Raw genomic sequence first — 19764 nt, forward strand, 5'->3', positions numbered from 1 at the left:
AACTTTACTCAAGTGTCTCAGTATTTAGCTTGCTAGCTAATTGTGGATACTAAAAGAACATTCAAAATAAAAAATTAACACTTGTTTTAAATCTAGAGTATTATGCTAGGATAGGTTTAAAATTTTCAATTGTTTTGAATCTAAAATATTTACATTTAAAACGTTATAAACAATAATCGATCAATATACAAAGTCATTAAAAAGCGGATGAATTAAAATGATTGCACTAGATGTGATCAAGTGGTGCATATATTACAATTGACACACGTGTCCTCGATTAAAACAGTGAGATCTTTTTTTCTCATATTGTTTCGAAAATTGTCCAATGTCTGTCGCTGCCAATCACTTGAGTTTAATCTGGACCAGAGGTATGGACCTAGATATCTGATAAAATTTTTACCTTATCTCACTGAGAAGTAGCAAGGCACGTCAAAGTCAATGTTTCTTAAAGAGATCTTTTGTTTATAATAACAATAATAATAATAATAATAATAATAATAATAATAATAATAATAATATTATTATTATTAATAATAATAATAATAATAATAATAATAATAATAATAATAATAATAGTAGTAGTAGTAGTAGTAGTAGTAGTAGAAATAGAAAATAACTAGCTTTCTTAATTCCGACAACTTCTAAAATATTCTTTGAACAAACTTAAGATCTTTTCGCAAATTTGGGTATGATGGAAAAATAAATAGCCCAAAATTCTGCCAAACAAAGATTGACTACTGTAACAGAGGTAAATTTTTTTCAATGATTTCTTTAAGAATGAGTTAAGGCTACTGTCAATTTCTTGAAATTATCCTAAATTGTAGAAACTAGTCGTAAATATCGTCTTATTGTTGAGAAATAACTTCGTTGTTTAATAAAAGTTCTTCAGTATTATATAGTATAGAGTTTCTCCTCAGTTGCCTCAAACAACGTAAAAAAAAAGAAAATACTTATTCAATACTGAAGAAACTTCTAAACTTGCGCTTGGGTTTTTCTTTATTATTATTAAGCTAGTGTGCGCGGACCGATTAAAGTTTGTCCGCTCCTCTGTTTGTAGGTTACGTTTGAACTAGGCGAAAGAGAATCTTTCCAGAATAATACAGCCTGCTTTTGCTACTGCGCATACATTCTGCGCATCTCGGGATGGTCCAAGAAAGACGGTGGTGTCTGCTGAAACAGATTTATTTTTTGCGCGGTTTATAACTACGCGGGAAAAAGCAGATCTTGGTAAGGGTTATTGGAATCGGAAAAGAAATTTAGGAGAAACCGTGCATTTTTCAGATTAAAATATGTCATTCATTGTTTTGTATTTTCCCCTTTTTAGAAATATTGTTGCTTTATTATCTCTGAAAAATGCGTGGTTACCACAGTTTTCGTCTTGAATTCCACTTGCCCTAACTAAGATCTGGTTTTCCCGCATAGTCACAAACCATACAAAAATACTTCTGTATTAGTAGACACCGTCCCCTTGGAGGTAAACGTACTCTAGACGTACAGTCGAACATGTATATAACGGCCACCCTCGGGACTTGAGGAACTGGCCGCTTAATACAGGTGGCCGCTTAATACAGGATCACTAAAAATACTCTCTGGGCGTTGTCTAATGTCAATTTTAATGGTGTATCATACAAAAACATTTCATGCAAGGAAACAATAGGAAAATCAACACTCTTTCAAGATATCAATACTTTAAACAAAGTTCAGTGCCAACTTGTAACTTAATGGTATAATATAAGTAACATTGTGTAAAAACACTGTGCAATAAATTGTCCTCTACTCTTGTACGGTGTACAGTACTGTATTTCTAATTCACTTACGTGACTTGCAGTTCACAACAAAATATCTCATTCCGTCATTTCATAGTTGTTACGATCGAAGTGGAGTTATAACGGTAATGTTGCTAATTAAAAGTAACACAATATATAACAAAATTCTTCAAGTTAAAATAGGAATAGGGTAAGAATTACAGCGACTTAAACAAGTTGGGACACGTGCGTTTGGCACCTCGGAATTTGAAACCTTTGTTTGTAGAGCAAGTCGTTGACTGTCGGCACTCCCAGCGACAATTCTTGTTATCCATGATAATGTGTATATGGTTTTTCCATTCAAGGGTGGCCGCTTAATACAGGTAAAAATAACAAAGAAAGACAAACATGGGACTGCTACAGGGTGGCCGCGGCCGCTTAATAGAGGTGGCCGCCTAATACAGGTACCAAATACAGCGTTTGTATGCGCGAAAAATCGGGACTTAAAAAAGTGGCCGCTTAATAGAGGGTGACCGCTTAATACAGGGCCGCTATATACAGGTTCGACTGTATTCATAATTCGATTGATTCCCCACAGCCTGGCTTCACGTCAATAACAAAGTAATCGATGCCAACGACTTTTTCCTGTGCTATTTGATTGCCTGTGTCGATTTTTCCCGCGAAATCTCTGTTCAAAAAATAACCTACCCATGAATATCCGGTGCGCATCAGTATGGAAATGCTTACTTCTTCGTATGTATTTCTTTTGCTATTTTACACCTTCTCCTTGTCACGTTAGAAGGAGAAATGACGCAGTGCGCATGCGTATGTAAAACACTTCTCTCAGAAGATTTTTGTCACGTGCCAATATAAAGTGACAAGGCCGGGAGAGTGTTTGTAGATGTTTTTTCATTTTGTACGCACCTGCCACTCAATATTTATCTTAATTTCGACCGCATTTTATTTGTAGTGTTATAAAGAGTAATAGACTGACATTTTAAATCTATCAATGTAATGAAATGGCACAATATACAAGGCAATGCTTTTAAGCTTTGTCCATAAAATCTTTAAACTAAACTTGTCAAGCCATTAGTTCAGGCACTTTGTCGTTTGCTTCCCGGAAAACACCATTAAAAAGATTAGAACATTGTCACATCAAAAAGCTTAGCTTAAGTTTGCTTCCGGCTGAGCCGGGGTCTATAAACTGTACTCACATGTGAAATATCAGTTCTTGAGGGAGTTAAATGTATCTCAAGTCTGAGCGTCGATTAAGTCTCTAACTTATAACCATATCGAACACTTGATGCCATAATCGAGGTTATTCTACCTTTCTTATATCCATGTGCAATACACCATAATTTCATCTTCGAATATAGTAGTTTTATCGGTGAGTCACCGCCGGCCTTTTTTGTGTAACGAGTATTATAACTGTCGCTTCCAGCCTCAAATAAACGATATTGTTATTTCAACTTGAATATCTACGTATCATTAAAAGATCCAAAACGAAAATGAAAGCTCAAACGCAAAGGCTGACTGGCGCCGGAAAAAAATTCTCTTTGATTATAGAGCAACGTAATCCATTATCCATGTTTTTTATAACAATTACAAAATAGGCGGTAGTTCCTTTTTTTCTATCCATTTATCAACAACACATTCTTGTTCAAATAAGAGAGCCTAATGCGTTTTTGGTGAGAAACCTTTTTCGTTGCAAGCGACAAAAAGCCCATAGCAAGAAATGCATTAACTGTTTTACTCCCAAATTATTCAAAGATTACTACGATAAGAAATGGAATCAATCCTTGTTCAAGCTTCTGCACATATACTGTATAAAATAATCTCTGCATGATAACCACAGATACAAATCTTAATAAAAAAAGAAAAAGAAAATTGAAAACAGGGCCGACCTAAGGCCATGATTTAGGATTGAATGAAAGTAAGCTCACCGAGACCTCCAACCTGGCGTTTTTATTAAAAATGTCGGGAAGGAACAAAAACATGTAATACATTAGCGGCTTGCGACTTGGCCATGGCATCAAGCAGGATCTTCCATATTATTTTTTAATCAGCATAACAATATTTTTAACAAATCCAATAGTTACTCAATCAATCGCAGTGGAACCTGTCCGTTTGGTCGTAACTGAGGTCCATCTAAAAATTCAGTTCCTCTGTGTTGTCTAAAGCACCATCTAAAAGCTTCATACATAAACTGGCTTATAAGTTGGCTGTATATCGTCAATGTTTAAAATCAACGGCTCACGGTATGCATGTACATCTCAGCGCTTTGGTTAAGTCGGCCTGGAACAGTAACGCGCCGGAAAAGTTTTCTTCCTTGACAATGTATTATGTCGCGCAAACAATCTTTGAACCCTTCCCGATAGTTTTCGCTGAAAATTGCGAACACCAGGGGATTCACAGCACTTGTAGCTTGGCAAAGAAAATACCCAATAAATTGGACCAATCTTGGAAAAATGCACGCGTTTCCACGGACATAATACATAAACTGAAATATGTACACTGGGAGCCAAAACAGCGCAAAGATCACCACCACAGTCAACAACATTTTCAAAACTTTTCTATTTGCCTTTTCGATGTCTCGGTGATTGGCGTTCCCGCGAAAGTTATTCGAATTCCCTCGCCACAGTTCAATCACTATGGCTGTGTACAGTACTGTTATAATTGCAAGCGGACCAGCGTACAAAAACCCAAACGATACGAAAGTGTAGTCTTTCCTGGCTTTGCTGCTGTTGAATAGAGGTTCCCATACTTCGTGGCAATACGTCCCTCCGTCCCCGCCAATTTGAGTGGCAATCCTGTTCGTGTACAAAATTGGCGCTCCGAAAACAATCCCAAAAATCCAGGTTACCGAGATAACAATTGAGGTGGTGCGAAAAGTGATGACTTGGCGGAATGGTAGAAGAATGGCGAAAAAACGATCGAACGCGATCGCAGTCAGTGATAAAATAGACACCGCTATCGATATTTGCTGGAAAAACGTAACCAGTTTACAAACTAACTGCGCTAATATTCCTTCCACGAGAATATCTCCTCCGGTGTAGATAGAGCGAACGGTTGGCGGCATAGCGAAAATCGCAATCAATAGGTCACTGCTTGCCATGTTAACAATCAGGAAATTTGTGGTTGTCCTCATTCGCCGCTTCTTGTACACCACTAAAATAACCAGGGCGTTTCCAAGAAGTGATACGAGAATTATCACACAGTAGATAATTGTCTTCCATGCTTTTGTGAAGTCAGTGTCAGGGCTCTGAGCCATACACGTTATCAGTTTGTCGTTTTCAAGAGCTCGAGTGCTGTTCAGCTTGGTGATATTGGAATAATTCATGACGAAAAGCCTTCAATTTTCACAAACCGAACTGTTTAGCCACACGATGACCGGCCGGAATATACTTCAGCAATCCAATGGTCGGCACGAGGTCGAACTGTTATTTTCAGTGTTCGAGAGGCACTATATTGCTTTTTACTTAACTGCAATTTGCTGCAAATAAAAGTCTATTTAGCCCTCTCTGAATACTCCGCAAATTCTCTGTGTTCGCAGCTTGGCTTGATTATGCCACAAACCAGTAAGCGAACGCAAAATAATTTCGCAGTGGTCGGCTTTCACAGCGAAGGGTGCAAAGCGTAGTAAATGAGCTTTAACACTCTGTTGCTAACAAGTGCACGACAAAAAGGAACTAGAGCGTTCTCAGAGTTGTAAATAAACGAACTGACGTTGACGCTATAATGTATCCTGTGACTCACATTTACATCTGACAATTTCATCCCCGATTCGCCTCTTTATGGGCCAGCTGCTGACTGTAAAACAAAGAGGATTGTCAGCTAGCTATGGAAAACAGTTCAATTTTAAATAAAGCCACGTTATCTCTCAGTTGATTCGCTAGATGTTCGTTGATAATGATACAACTAGATCGTGCTTTTTTAGACAGAGGCTGAACATGATCTAGCTGCGCATGGAAGTCAGAATATCGAGTGTATTTGGATAAATTGGCCTCGATCTATTTTGAAGATGTATACCGGCATCATCCGATCAATTTAAAAGTCTTGCCTCTCGTAAATTGAAAATCTGCAGTTAGATTACAGTACATTTGATTAAGATTTTAAAGATAAACAAGTGTTATTCACAAAAAAAGATACCTCATCTGAATGATTTTTTGTTTTCAAAGTCTTTACCATGTCTAGTTATCGCTAACGGGAAAAAATATTGTCCACGACTTGCGAGTGACGGCTTCAGGCAGCTGACATTAAATTGGAAAAAAGGCCAAAATTTAAATTAAAATCAATTGGTTTAATCGAATTGCATATACAAACTGTCGTCATCAAAGTTTGCCGCCATACACAGTTATCAAAGTTTATACATTACAACAAAAATATTATTAAACCCAAAAGACACAATCGCTAACGATCACAGCTCGCTTCTTGCCAATTAACGGTTACATTTTTGACAGCCGCGTCGTTTGACTATTGCTTGTAAAGTGTAATAAAACTCATTTCACTGTGTGAAATTTGAAAAGAATAAAAAAAAAAAAAAAAACGAAACAAAACAAAAAAATCAAGTAAGCTGAAAGCGTTGCTTTTCGTCAATGAGCGGTTACCTGGTTACCGTAAATGATCCGATGGGCATTCACTTTCTGGTCAGCGCCTCTTTACAAAATGCATGTTTTGATAAACGCACCTCTTTTAAAATAGACATCCCTCATAATATGTAAAAACGTCAATAGTATGGTAAAAGGTTCAAGCAAATAAACTAAACAAACTTGATGCATAAGATTTATTTCACCTTGGATTGAAGAGTGGCACAAATAAAGGTGCTATTATCTCCGAGAAAAAGAGAGAAAAATCCTAAAAGTAAACATTAGGATTACAATAATTTACATAAATGACATTAAGCTAATCAAATATGTGAAATAATAACAATAGATCAGCTCCCTAAAAATCGACATACATCAACGTTACTTCTCAAGTTCTTACTGCACCTGTCAGAATGTTTTAAATATCCGAGGGCAGAGAATCTACAAGAATAAACGAGGTACCTAAATGCTTCCTCTCAATCCCTCCCCACCCTCCCCCCCCCCGCCGCTAAAAAAAGGCAAGGGTATGAAAAAGAAATGATTTAAGTATAACGTACAAATTACTAGCCTGCAAGCAAGCTCTCTTAGGGGTTAGGTGGAGGCCTCTCCCGCCCCCCACCCCCAAGAGAGCTTGCTTGCAGGCTAGCAAATTACTTCAGTTCCGTGCCTAATTAAAGCAGGCTGTGACGTTGTACCCTAATTCAAATTCAAAATATGAGTTGAGTTCTTTGCTGAGTGTTGCGCCTGCCCAGTGCACGGAAAGCCAGGTGCACTTCACGTTTTCTCTTCCACTCACTTGCCTCGAAACTGGAAACGGAGTTAATCTCAGATCCTCTCGAAAACCCAGCTACCAGTCTTGCGAGCTCAATATTGGGCCGTTACCGGCCAACTTCAAAACGTTCTTTATTGACGATTTCTCGAGCACGCCCACTGCATTAAGATCGCACACAACTACTTCCTTGGGCTGTATTTTCATAACCTTTCATTCAACAGAGAAAAGTTTGTTTTGCAACACTTGCTTATTAAACTCGTTCGCAAGGTCTTTTCACCAGAAGCGAGATTGTTGTTGTGCAGGAAGTTTTGTTATCAATACTGTTCTACCGTAAACCCCCACCCTCCTCCCTCCCCTCTCCTCCCCAATTCAAGTTTACTGTACATATTTGGCTACATCCCATTCTTGTCTCCAGTGTTTCCCGGTATTTTAGTCAAATTTCTGCCGCTAGCTACACGAAACGTAGGCTTTAGGAACAGGTGTTTGGTTTATCAGCCACCGTTAAGAGATTCTAGTGCTGACATTTCGAGCGTTAGCCCTTCGTCAGAGCAAATCCGGAGGGAATATCAAAACAGGGATCCAATTCTCGCCGTTGTAAATAAGTTTCAAGTAAACACAGTAAAATTTTTGACACACATTGGACTACTGATGTTTTCATTTTGGCAACCACTTTTATCGATGAAAACTAATTGAAAAAAAACTTACGTATCTTTTGAGAAATGGGCCCCAGGATGACAGTCGATGACGCGTTAGGCAAGATGGCGACCACGCGCAACTACCACTCCACGCAACTACCTTAAAAGTTTTCTTAGATCAAAATCCTACAAACACCCTTTTCCAGATTGTTATAATTGGTTGACATTCTTGAATCTTGTTTGACTCGAACGCTTTATTAACCTGGTGACAAGCAGTTAATTTTTCCTTATGAATATCACTGCTTGATCAGGCAAACATCATTTTCACGAGAATAAAGAAAGTAATCACAAACTTGATGTTTGAACAAATTCTCCTTACTTGTACCATACGAAATGTATGGCCAACAGTGGGGAGAAAATGCATGTTCACATTGGGCTTTAAAGGTGAAATTTTTCGACTTCTTGGTGCGATGATTATTCGAAGGCGATGATTTTAAGGAGGGGTGCTCGTCAAGAACTCATTAAAAACCAATATTTCATTTGAAGAAACTTCTTTTTATCTTAAAATAATAATAACGAGGCCATAAACCCCATTGACATGTCAATGTTGCTATTTTCTTTGCGGTTGGTTGAAACAGTTTCGTTTTGATGTTTATCTTGAAAGTAAAAATAATCGCCGCTCAGACATCAAATGATTCCAGAATAATCCGCGGACGTGGCGCTTATCGCTATTTTTGATCAAATACAGAGAAAAGCCTTTTACCAGGGAACTTTTTCAGTATATTTCAATTCAGTTGAATTTTGCGCATAGTCACGTTCCAAAAAACAGAGCTCCAACAGCTTTAATTGATAGTGATTAAACTGATTTTAAGTCATTTTCTTAGACTTTACCACGAACAATAGCCTTCAAAATATAATTTCAACTAATTTTAAATTGTGTTGGAGGCACGTAGAAAAGGAAGCAAACACAAATTTAAAGAAACGGACGAGAAATCGTGTTCCGTTCTGATTTATAAAGTAATAAAAACCAAGCCACAGAAGACATTAATATTCACGAAAGGAAATGATATCGTTCAGTTTACCGGTTTCATTTCCTAATAAAGTTGAATATGCAAATAAGCAGTCATATAAGATAAAACATAAATCTTTAAACGCGTTTTTAATTTCTTTTTCCCCGTTTTTTACAATGCGTATAAGTGGTTAATCTCGTTTTGGCTCAAGAAAAATGAAAACACAACTGAATTTTCACTCGTAAATTGTACATCTCCATTAGCTACCACTAACACTTATTTGTAAAATATTTCGTACATCAAGCATGACAAAAGTAAGCTTAAATTTCTTACGCTTGTGAACAGTACAGCTCAGCACCTCTTAAAACACAGTCTGCAATTAAATTAAACAGACGAATATCTATTTAGTCCCTCGCCACTATAACAAAAAATTGAAAAATTGCAGTAAAATATCACAAAACAGGACAAATAACAAGGAATGAAAGGCCTTAAAGTCGAACAGAATACAGATTCGCGGGGTTTTACATGAAACTTGGATACTATATGACACGACAGACTCCCGACGAAGACATTATGCGGCATTCACATTTTTAACTGCGCACAATTATTTCCCAAGATTGAGTCTTGTAGGTTGGTATTGGCTGCGGAACTAAACAGAATAAGCGTAAATGGACGAGTGCAATTAAATGACTTAATCCAGAAATGTCGCCATGAATGGAAAGAGCTAATTCAGCTTTTAGCGCATCAATATGTCAACAATAAAACTATATTCGGCGCGAAAACTGATGCACGGATATTCCTTCGTGGTTTTCACCTGTTTCGAGAAGCAAAGAGTTTTCTGAGAGCGAGGTTCGAGGAAAACTATGAGCTTCGTGGAAAGGATAGCGTTCACAGGCCAAATATGCATGCGTGTTTCTGGGCTAAGTAGACTGGGTTATTGTTTGTAGCTAAAGTTTTAGTACACAATTAATTTTTGAACAATAAATAGCTAAGAGCCGAAGTGTGTTGAGAATAAATTTACGAAGGTGTTCACTCAAGTTGCATTCAACGCAAACTTAAGGTTAAAAAAGGAAAAGAATAGTGGTAAAAAAAGGAAAAGAAATGAAATTACCTAAAGACAGGCCCAGACTATCGTGATAGTGAACTTTCCTTACAAGAAGAAGCCGTGACTTCAAATCAAATATATTCAACAGCTTAATCTCTGAGATAAAAGAAAAGTGTTCTGATGGAAGAACTCAACTAAATATCGCAGTCATACAACAATTCCATTTTGCCGACATTGTCAGCTAAAAATTATATACTTTTTAGTTGTAATTGAGTGATAACAATTGCAGAGCTTTTTCTACTTAAGCCAGCAAATTGACCAAGCACCAAGAATAGCGATCTAATTTGCATGGGCTCATTACAGATGCAAATTTCGACAGGTCAGGAAATTTTTAACGCAGTTAACACTGAAGAAGACGCAAAGCACTTTTCCTCTCAGAGATGAACAACTTGACTCACTCGAGCTCGGGAAAACTGACAGAATCACATGAATTCAGACCAGAGGTCCACCAAGTTATAATCACATGTTCCCTCATCGGGGCAATGATTATATTAACGCTTGTGGGAAATATTCTTGTAATGACCGCTTTTTGCCTTTGCAAAGAATTACGTACCATAACGAACTACTTCCTCATATCACTGTCCCTGGCGGATCTTCTCACAGCTTTGCTATCGATGCCGATTTTCATGATCTCGAGGATTTCGGAAGACAAGTGGTTTCCTGGTGGAGCTGTGTTCTTCGGAGTTTGGCGATCGTTGGACATCATTTGCGGTACTGCGTCGATTTGGAATCTTTGTCTAGTTAGCGTGGATAGATTTCTCGCAGTCTCTTCTCCACTTAGGCATTTAGTGATTCTCACACCCGGCCGCGCCAAGACAGTGATCGTGTTAGTATGGGCGATCTCCTTAGGGCTCTCAGGCCTTCTTCACCTGAGTTGGAGTTACAAGGGCATTCCCATCACAGTCGTAAGTTTTTTCTTACCCTTGGTTATCATTGTCTTCTCATACGTCAAGATTTACCAAGTCACTACAAGATCATGCGTTCTGCGACGGAGCGGTGGGACACAACTTAAAAGAGACGTTCGTTCTGCCAAGCAAATGGTCTTGGTTATAAGCGTGTTTATTTTATGCTGGGTAGGATTTTTTGTGTTGACTTTGATACTTTCAACGAAAAAATCGATGAGGTCTTCTATCAACCCGGCGATATTGGACGTTGTCAAATCCTTAACATATCTTAATTCCTGTATAAACCCGCTGTTGTACACATTAGTCAGCAGAAGGTTTAAAAAAGCAATATCCGATATTTTACATGGTCAACAACCGAATTTGACACGCAGAGGAAGATTGAAACTGTTAGCAGCCAAACGAGCCAATATGGGTTCTTTTCTTGGCTCATTTGAGCTCTCTGGAAAATCAACTAGTTATCCATTTTATCGGCATCAACTCCCTGCTTCGACGCAGCCACGATGTTCATCTCAAACGCCCGAAAAAATAGAGAGAGAAACGTATGTGTGAAGCAAAATTGTAATATCATGACAATGCGTGTACTATTGCTTAATACACCGTCATGTTTTACCCTAATATCGGCTCTCTTATTGGCTAGAACATTTTTTCCCGTTTATGTATGATGGGGATTTTCCTTCATTCTTTTATTCTCTTGCTCAAATCAAAGGAAACTGCAAAAGATCTGACTGCCGTGAGTGTAATGTTTATGAAGAATAAATGAAATGAAGCTACTCATTAAACTTTTTTCTGTGTTTTTTTCGCTGTTGTCACGAAATCACATAAGGTTGCACGGAAACCGGTAGAGAAAAAGCAATTATGTGAGAATTATATAAAAGGAAATTTTAAAACCGACAAAACAAATGCGACGAAAAATTCGCCGTTTATGTACAGGAGATTCCATTTTTAGGCGGAAAGGTCTCATTAAAATTGCTTGAACACGAAAAGATTAGACCCATGACAGTAATGAATAAAAACTGATTATTTACCCTAAAAGTAACTAGCTTATGACATCATTACAATAAACGACGCAATTGCCTTAATCGAGTAAATACGCCCGTGTTAGAGTGCGGATCTTAGTTACCAAAGTATGAAGTTTGCAGCTAGCTTCTGTTTGTTCTTTTCAGATTTTCTACTCCAAAGCTCATTGTTTTCTACCTTTTGCTTACATGTGAAAACGCCGATGTAATTTTTGAAATCTAATTTGAATACCAAACTCAACCGTGACACCTGCGAGGCTGTTTTTTTAATCCGCATTTTCCTTCCTCTTATGAACGCATTATCTTAATATTGCAGAGGATGTCCCCGATCTAAAAAGATTTGCTTCATGATAAACCATATTTTGAACTACTCGGCGAGTTAAAACTGATCACATTCATGAAATGCACTAAAGCAATTACAAAAAACCTACAGCAATAACATTTGTCTATAGTTACGATAATCGGAGACTTTTTGTGGAGAATATTCACCATTTAAAAGCTGACTATTTATCGGTGTTTGCCTGCCAGTTTCAATCTGTCTGTTTCCAAATGAAGACAGAATCTTGGTCGCCGGCGATGAATGCAATTAGTTCATTGCGAATATTTACTGCTTTTTGTTTTTTACAGCGGAACTTCGTTTTGAGATAAAATGTTGCTCAAAGCGTAATTTTTAAATTTTATAAATTTTCCTATTACTCCGCATCACTGTAAAATAAATATCAATATTTTTCACACCATGATGTGAAACAGATGTAAAATATAATTTTCGCATTATAAATAAAGATTTTCGACAATTGTCACATCTGATTGCTTATTTCACGGATTGTAGGTTAATTACGGTGTCGACGAATAAATGACAAATCTGAGTGAAACGTGCAAAAGGGGCTCAATTCAGCGGTCATATTTTAACACATATTCCAGATTGCGGTATGTTCCATCGAACGGTATTCCGAATAAGAAGCGATAGAAATATTTTTGAGATAACATTCATTAAGATACTTTTTAACTCTTAATTATTATATCTGATAACTCTATCTTTGACTGGCGAAAATCATCCAAGAAAAGAGAAATGTTCTCTATCATCAGTCCAGATTTAAGGAATTTGGTGTGATCGTTCTGTGCATTGATTTTCTCCACCCGCAAACGTCATGTTAAGCTATTATGAAGCTCAATGCGAGTATACAGGGGAAACATTTCAATGGTTGTTTTGTCGTTGTTCAGTACATACACTGAACAAATGTTTTGAAACCAATGGCTTCCGACAGAATTGGCCAAACGAAAAAGAACGTCCGGTTCACACTTACAAATAAAATCGATTAGTAATGCTAGTAAGAGCTAGTATGGACGGTCGAGATTTCGTTGGATCGATGCGAGATCGATCTAACGATGGTTAAATCGACGAACTTATTCGAAAGATCCTTAGCGATGTTGTTTTACTTGGATTCTGTGGATTTTATCAGGCTATTGAACATATATAATTGAGAGTTCTTTAATCGGATTGTTGATAAGTGATTTTTATTATATTATTTTCAATTATTATTATCCTAGTTCTCCCACCAAAATCAACAAACCCCAACCTACCTAAGAAGCTGTTTACATGGAGGGAGGAAGATCCTAGAAGGCGGATCATCCTAGCGCCATATGTGCAGCCGAGCGTTCAGCTGCTCAAGGTCGACATTTTTTCTTCTTTTCCTTCTCCACTTGGTAACCACTCCGACTGAAATTTCTGCATGTAAACCAAACGAAAAGTTGATCCGCCTTCTAAGATCTTCCTCCCTCCATGTAAACAGCCCCTAAGAGAATAAGCCTTGGTGGTTCTTCCGCTCTCGTGACGCACCAATGGAGAATCACAAATTCCGTTGGGAGTCAACGCATGCCCAACTCGACTGAGACTTTGAGGAGGAGATATTCCAGCATGTACCGATCAGTATCGGCTCGATTAGTCAGTTCAGTACATGGGCCAATTTGCACATTACTATGGCATTGTCCACTCACTCATTTTCTTTTTCAAATTGAGCCAAATCGGCCTGATTAAATTAGTTTTTAATTTATTCGACGCAATAAGAACAGGTGTTCCGGTAGGAACGTTTCCGGTTATGATCCCAAAATCAAAAAATAGAAAATATTTCTGATTGCAATTACAAAGGGATGATAAATAACAAGACGGAATCACTACTATGGAAAAAGAAACAGAGCATAACCAATGATTACCAGTTTTTAGCTTCAGTAGAAGCCTCAGGTTGTGCCGGGTCTCTGTAAAATGCAGACCGGATGGCGGCGGATGGCGGATGGCGGATGGCGGATGGCGGATGATAAAATGCGGATGACAAAATGCGGATAATAAAATGCGGATGGAGAAATACGGATGACAAAAAAAATTAAATAAATAAATAAACAATTTCTTACGCCCAATTTCTTTTAGAAAATTATGTAAAAATTACGTGAAAATTAAGTACTGATTCATGCCGAAAGACTTACGCTATAGCTTGACTTTTGTTATATGTTATGAAGTTGCACGAGGAAATAGCCGGAACAAATTTTTCTAACCGCCGCTTTGCTTGACTTGAGGCGAGGGTACATCTGAAAGCTGTTTTCACGCCGCTTAAAATCGATTTAACGGAAATATCTCGTTCGCGTTTCAAGCAATACAAGAACCCTTAGCTCATAACACAAATCAATGTTTGGGGGTATTTTATAAATTTTGGGGGGATTTTTAGGTATATTTGGGAGGAGATAGTTTTTCTCAAAAGAGTAGTAAAATTTGGAAAAATAAGAAATAGTTAAGACTTGATGTAGCCAAAATTTGAATTTGAAGTTAAAAATTGATATATGTGCACTCAAACAGTCCCCTACCAACCTGGTGTGCTCTTGGGTTGGGGGCAACTGTCTGTTGGTGTTCCGAATATAATTTTCTTTCTTTTATCGCTTCTTTAAACCTCTTAAAATTTCATCCAAATTCACGTTTACCTCCACCTTAAGAGAAGTAACACTGGCAAATAGTCTCCTACGTAGAAGTTCTTTGGAATCGTCACGCAATATTTCCTTCCCCATGAACGGAAATATGACGTGACGAGCCCTATGGGAGGCTAACCGGCAAATCGAGTAAGTTATTTTGCTTACGATATACTGTCTACGTGCGGGTCTAGGGGTAAGCTAAGCCTTCAGTGGCTGTAAAACAATGATGATAAGATTTACCTCGACAGAAGCCGGAAGACATTGGTCAAAGCTATAACTAAAATGCTACTATCGCAATTTTGCAACATGCATTAAAACGTAGAAGCTATAAATAATCCCTACCATCGTGGGATGGACTAGCATTTTCACCATACATGTACGGTGAACACAAAAAAGGTTAACAAAAATTGCCTGATATTAAAAAAAGGTTGAAGATCGATTGATTTTAATCAATTCATTAACTTAACTCACCTCTTCCAAACAAAAGTTGGCTGGCCCAAATCCGCGTCGCCTTCCGACAACTCAGACATCGGTTAACCCATTCACTCGAGCTATTACCTACGCTAACAAGCCTTTCTACAGGTGCCGTGCACGTACAAACGCTCGGTGCAAAATTGACAACTATTTAGGGTAGGGTGGTGTGTCGATCAAGTACTGTAGTGGTAGAAGTGTAGTTTTCTTTGTTAAATGTTAGTTACTAATAAAGATGGGGAAAAAAAGGACTGTAGCGGTGATGTTAAGTTTAAAAGTATGGAACCCGATGATAAAGTACGTCTTCCTCGATGAAATTTATTATGGATCCGTAATATTATTATGGATCCGTATCCATTATTATGGATCCGACGATACATAATATAAAGAAAAAATGTGGGAAATCTGTGATTAATTAATTTATCAATTTATTTATTATTTTAATTTTTTTGTCATCCGCATTTTATTATCCGCATTCTATCATCCGCCATCCGCCATCCGCCCTCCGATCCGGTCTGCGTTTTACAGAGACCCTGTTGTGCCCGGTTCGGGAGTTCTAGTTCCTGCAGAATTTTCATGTGTGGTTGAATAACGCACTCTGACCACGATAACTATTTTTCCTTCCCGTTTAAAAACGAAACCGTTTGAAATAATGAAACAACGAAATCGACCAATCAGCATAGAAGAGCTACCATTGTTAATTTACACTGATATCGGGAAGAGAGTATCGAGCTATGAACAAATAACTTTAAATATGCAACAAAATAAGGTGTAGCACTGTCCAGAGGAATTCTGTGAGAGTCCAATAGAGAATGTTCATTTTCTCTTGTTAACTGTCAATTATTTTGTCAGAAACGTGTCCATGGTCGCTTCCAGTAGCGCAATATAGTTTTAAAATATTTATTCAATAACTGCGCAATCTATTAGCAATCAAGCTCAATTTGTCCAAATAGGGTACGTCGTATATACTCACATTGATCTGTGGAAACGATAGAGTAACCTATGGTTACTTTATACTTTTGAAATCATTGCAATCGAGGAAAGAAAAGAAAACTTTTTAGAATCCAACCAAGCTGGAACCTTGAAATGTTAGAGTTTTAGGAAATCAGGTAGACTGACTGAGATCAGCGAAAACGCATCAATTAAGATGAAAATCTCCTGCTTAGCAATTTTTGCTTCGTTGTTACTAGGACAAACTGTTGTAAGTGCTGAACACATTGGATTGGGAGACTCAGAGGATCCGTACATCGAACAAGGTAGCTTCTCTTTGATTTTGTTCATATATGAAACTAGATTCTGTCAATTTGTACATTTGAATTCAGAGCAGGAAATGTTTAGAGGAATTCTTAGGTATTTTTCGTTTTACATGGCTCCAGCTTTACCTTTTTTTACAACTTTTGAAGTTAAGCCGGAATCAAACGCTAAACGTTTTCTTTGTTCGTTAGGTTGGCCTACGGTTGAATTTTGTTGAATTTCGCTGGATTGTTTAGTCTGAAATGTCAGCCGTCTCCTCCCCCTAACCCACAGGGGACGCGGGAGCCCCCTGTGGGTTAGGGGGAGGAGGCGGCTGACATTTCAGACTATGGATTGTTTTCTTCTTTGTGCGTTACTACGTAATTGTCTAATTTTCTTGAGTCAAGCTTCGGTAAAACAAAAACTGAACAAGCACAACAGGAACAAAAACTGAAAATAGGGAAAATCCTTTACTATTTGGCGAGGAAAGCACTTTAGTCTCATCGTCTTATTGATTATTGTGGCTTTATTTAAAAACGTTAGTAAAAGAGGGAGACCATAAGTACGGGCGGTGCTGACAAAACTGACCACACCTAATGAAGTGTATCCTTCAAATAGAGTCGTCTTCCATTGTATAACTCCCAGCCGCTGAATCTCGTACCCAGAGTGCCTTGAGGACTTTAGGTACGAGATTGCCCGCCGCCAGGATCGTTCGGTCGAACGCCCCTAGAGGTGGCCCTATGCGCGTGGTAAATAAAACATTTCTTTCTTGATCTTAGACGCAGATTTGCTTGAAGATTACTGTAAGTAAAGTAAATCATATGGTTTGTAATTGTTAGTGCTGTTCTCCGCTGAGTGTCGGATTCGCGTTTGATGTGATTGGTTACACGAAATATACTAGGAGGATACAAAAAACACACCATTCACATGCATATAACAATAAATAAATCTATGATGCAAACTAAAAACGAATACAGCCTTAGAATAAGAATGATGTATTATACAGTGATGACACAGGCAAACTCGGAAAAAGAAATTCCGAGTCTTCCTATCAGAAGTCGAACCTCAGAACTTCCCATTACTAGTTCGGATGCTCTACCACTGAGCTACAGGAGACTCGTGGGAGCTAAGGCCATTAAACTAGGTTCATGGAACAAACATCCTGTATACTGCTAGGACTGGCATGTGCGCAATGAAAGGAAATGTGATGTAAATTTCCTTTCATTGCGCACAGCCTTAGAATACTTATAACAATCCCGGCAACGAATACGGCCGGTATTCTGCTAAATATTTGGCCATGGAGATACTTAGCAAAACCGAGCCAGCATGAAACTACGAGTCCTTGATTTGACTTCACAAAGCGACTATTCCCATGCCCCTAATGACTCGGTCGTGAACTGGAAAAATGGCGTACTCTCACCACCGATTTTCCGTACTTTAACAGTGAACAGAAAATCGAGGTTTTAACCAAATTAAACATTTTTTCAAAGAAATCCTGCAAGTAATAAGATCATTTATTTAATAGAAAAAATTGGGGGTTAGGTGCACTTTAAGTTCCTCATTGGTAGGAACGCGTAAAATAGGCAGAGGCGGACGGGGTTGAGCTGTTGAATGCACTAAACCCGTTCTCGCCTGTCCTAATGTCTGAACAGGCGCAAGATGACCTGCAATACTTTGACAGTTTCTGGAGTTGAGTCATGCCCAGAGTTACCAGCCTGTCGCTACTTCGTCAAGTTTTGCTGGAGCATTAAGCACAGTTTGTACGACTTTGTTATAAGACAGTGTCAAAAATCGTGCCGGCTGTGTTGAAAAACTGGTGAGTTTACTATAATACCTTACCTACACAACGCCTCAAGTGATGATTCTTGCAAAATCTCACATCAATGAAAATCATCATAGTAAATCACCTATCTATTTTTCTTTATTGTATAATTGGATTGTATAATTTTCTTGTCCTATACTGTATTGTATTGTAATTTTCTTCTTTTCCTTTTTCTGCTAAAATGACTGACGGTTTTATGGAAAAATAACACTAGAATATGCCTCTGTTATAGTAAATCACTTATCTATTTTCCTTTCTTTGTATTGTATAATTTTCTTTTCCTATATTATATTGTATTGTAATTTTCTTTTCCTTTTTTCTGCTTTTGAAAGTCTTGGTGTATTTATTTTTTTGCTCCCTCCCGACTCGATTTGCTTCGCTATTTTCAGGTGGGGTTTGTATTTCAAAGCAGCCTCGCACTCTCCTGCAATTTAAGGGGCCTTACGCAACCACGACGGCAACGCCGACGAAAAGTTCGCTTGAAAATACATATTCACGTGATCTAATCTACTTTGTGATCTTTCCAATTGCAACTCGTTCCGACTTGTACAACCCAGCGGAATACTTCATGTAGCCATATGAGTATACGGAGAAGCTCTGCCCGAAAGGCCGGGAGATTTTTTTTGTCCTTGAAGTATGAAAAAGTGTCGTAAAAAAAGACTCCCAGTCAAAAGCGTAGCAATTAAATCCAATTTTTTGAAAGGTCAGCAAAAAAGGGAGCCGCAATTCTTAGTAGAAATAACAACACAGAGATTAGAGTAAATAGTCCTGTTGTATTAGTAACGAAGAGGGTATAAGAGAGCGGTTCCTTTTTTTGTTGATTTATGTATGTTCAAGTCATCTTCGTCTCCGATGCCTACCACGTTTTTGGTCAGCTGTTGCGCTATAATAAAAAAAATGCGAGGGTCCTCGGGAGGAGAATATGTAAAATAATAAGGGATTGATTTACTTCATAGGCCACCCCTCCCCCCCCCCCCTCCCCCCTTTGTTTCAGGAAATGTTTCAAAAAATCTTGACTGCGATTTTCACGTTCTTCTTGCAGAAATATCAACCTGGTTTTCTTGATGTTGTCAACAGGATGACTGAGAATAAAATAAATACATGTAGCATATTCAGAGCTTTCCTGTTGAAAACTGGTAGCATTTAGTTTGTAATGACTTGATAGATTTAATCGCTCGTTAAAGGTTTCCTTATGTGAGCTCAGGAACTCCTTGTACAGAAATAAACTTCTTTTTAAAAGCGTCATCTTTGGATCTTGGTCGAGATTGCGTGATCGTAACTGGGAAGGAAGGAAGGAAGAGTGCACTTCTTGCTTTACGCTACAGAAATGGGTGGCCGTTTTAGTGGAGTGTTGAGAGTAATTTGTAAATAAGAAGTTCTATGAATACGTATAAACTGTTTGAATGTAATGAAAACTGATTGAGTGTAACATAACTAGCCCAGACCCGTTTCCGCAAGTTATGTAAATAATTCATGAAAACAAAAATGAAATCTTCAATAATAATAATGATA

General features: G+C 38.0%; 2 protein-coding genes and 1 long non-coding RNA gene across 3 annotated transcripts; 2 read left to right on the forward strand and 1 right to left on the reverse strand.

Moving 5' to 3' along the window:
* Window positions 1-2408: 2408 nt before the first annotated feature.
* LOC146461454 (QRFP-like peptide receptor) lies at window positions 2409-5987 on the reverse strand. The gene has a single exon (XM_085086809.1). It carries the CDS (start codon window positions 5083-5085, stop codon window positions 3991-3993), a length of 1095 nt encoding a protein of 364 aa, XP_084942935.1. The 5' UTR covers window positions 5086-5987; the 3' UTR covers window positions 2409-3990.
* Window positions 5988-8643: 2656 nt separating this feature from the next.
* LOC146461455 (histamine H2 receptor-like) lies at window positions 8644-11525 on the forward strand. Its single transcript, XM_085086848.1, has one exon. It carries the CDS (start codon window positions 10231-10233, stop codon window positions 11302-11304), a length of 1074 nt encoding a protein of 357 aa, XP_084942974.1. The 5' UTR covers window positions 8644-10230; the 3' UTR covers window positions 11305-11525.
* A 1112-nt stretch (window positions 11526-12637) lies between these two features.
* Window positions 12638-19431, forward strand: LOC146461456 (uncharacterized). The gene is made up of 3 exons (XR_014857388.1): window positions 12638-12698; window positions 18112-18246; window positions 19295-19431. It is a non-coding gene; the product is annotated as an uncharacterized LOC146461456 (long non-coding RNA).
* Window positions 19432-19764: the final 333 nt, after the last annotated feature.

The sequence above is a fragment of the Pavona decussata genome, unplaced genomic scaffold (genome assembly GCF_977016875.1).
Source record: "Pavona decussata unplaced genomic scaffold, jaPavDecu1.1 SCAFFOLD_198, whole genome shotgun sequence".
Classification (NCBI taxonomy): domain Eukaryota; kingdom Metazoa; phylum Cnidaria; class Anthozoa; order Scleractinia; family Agariciidae; genus Pavona; species Pavona decussata.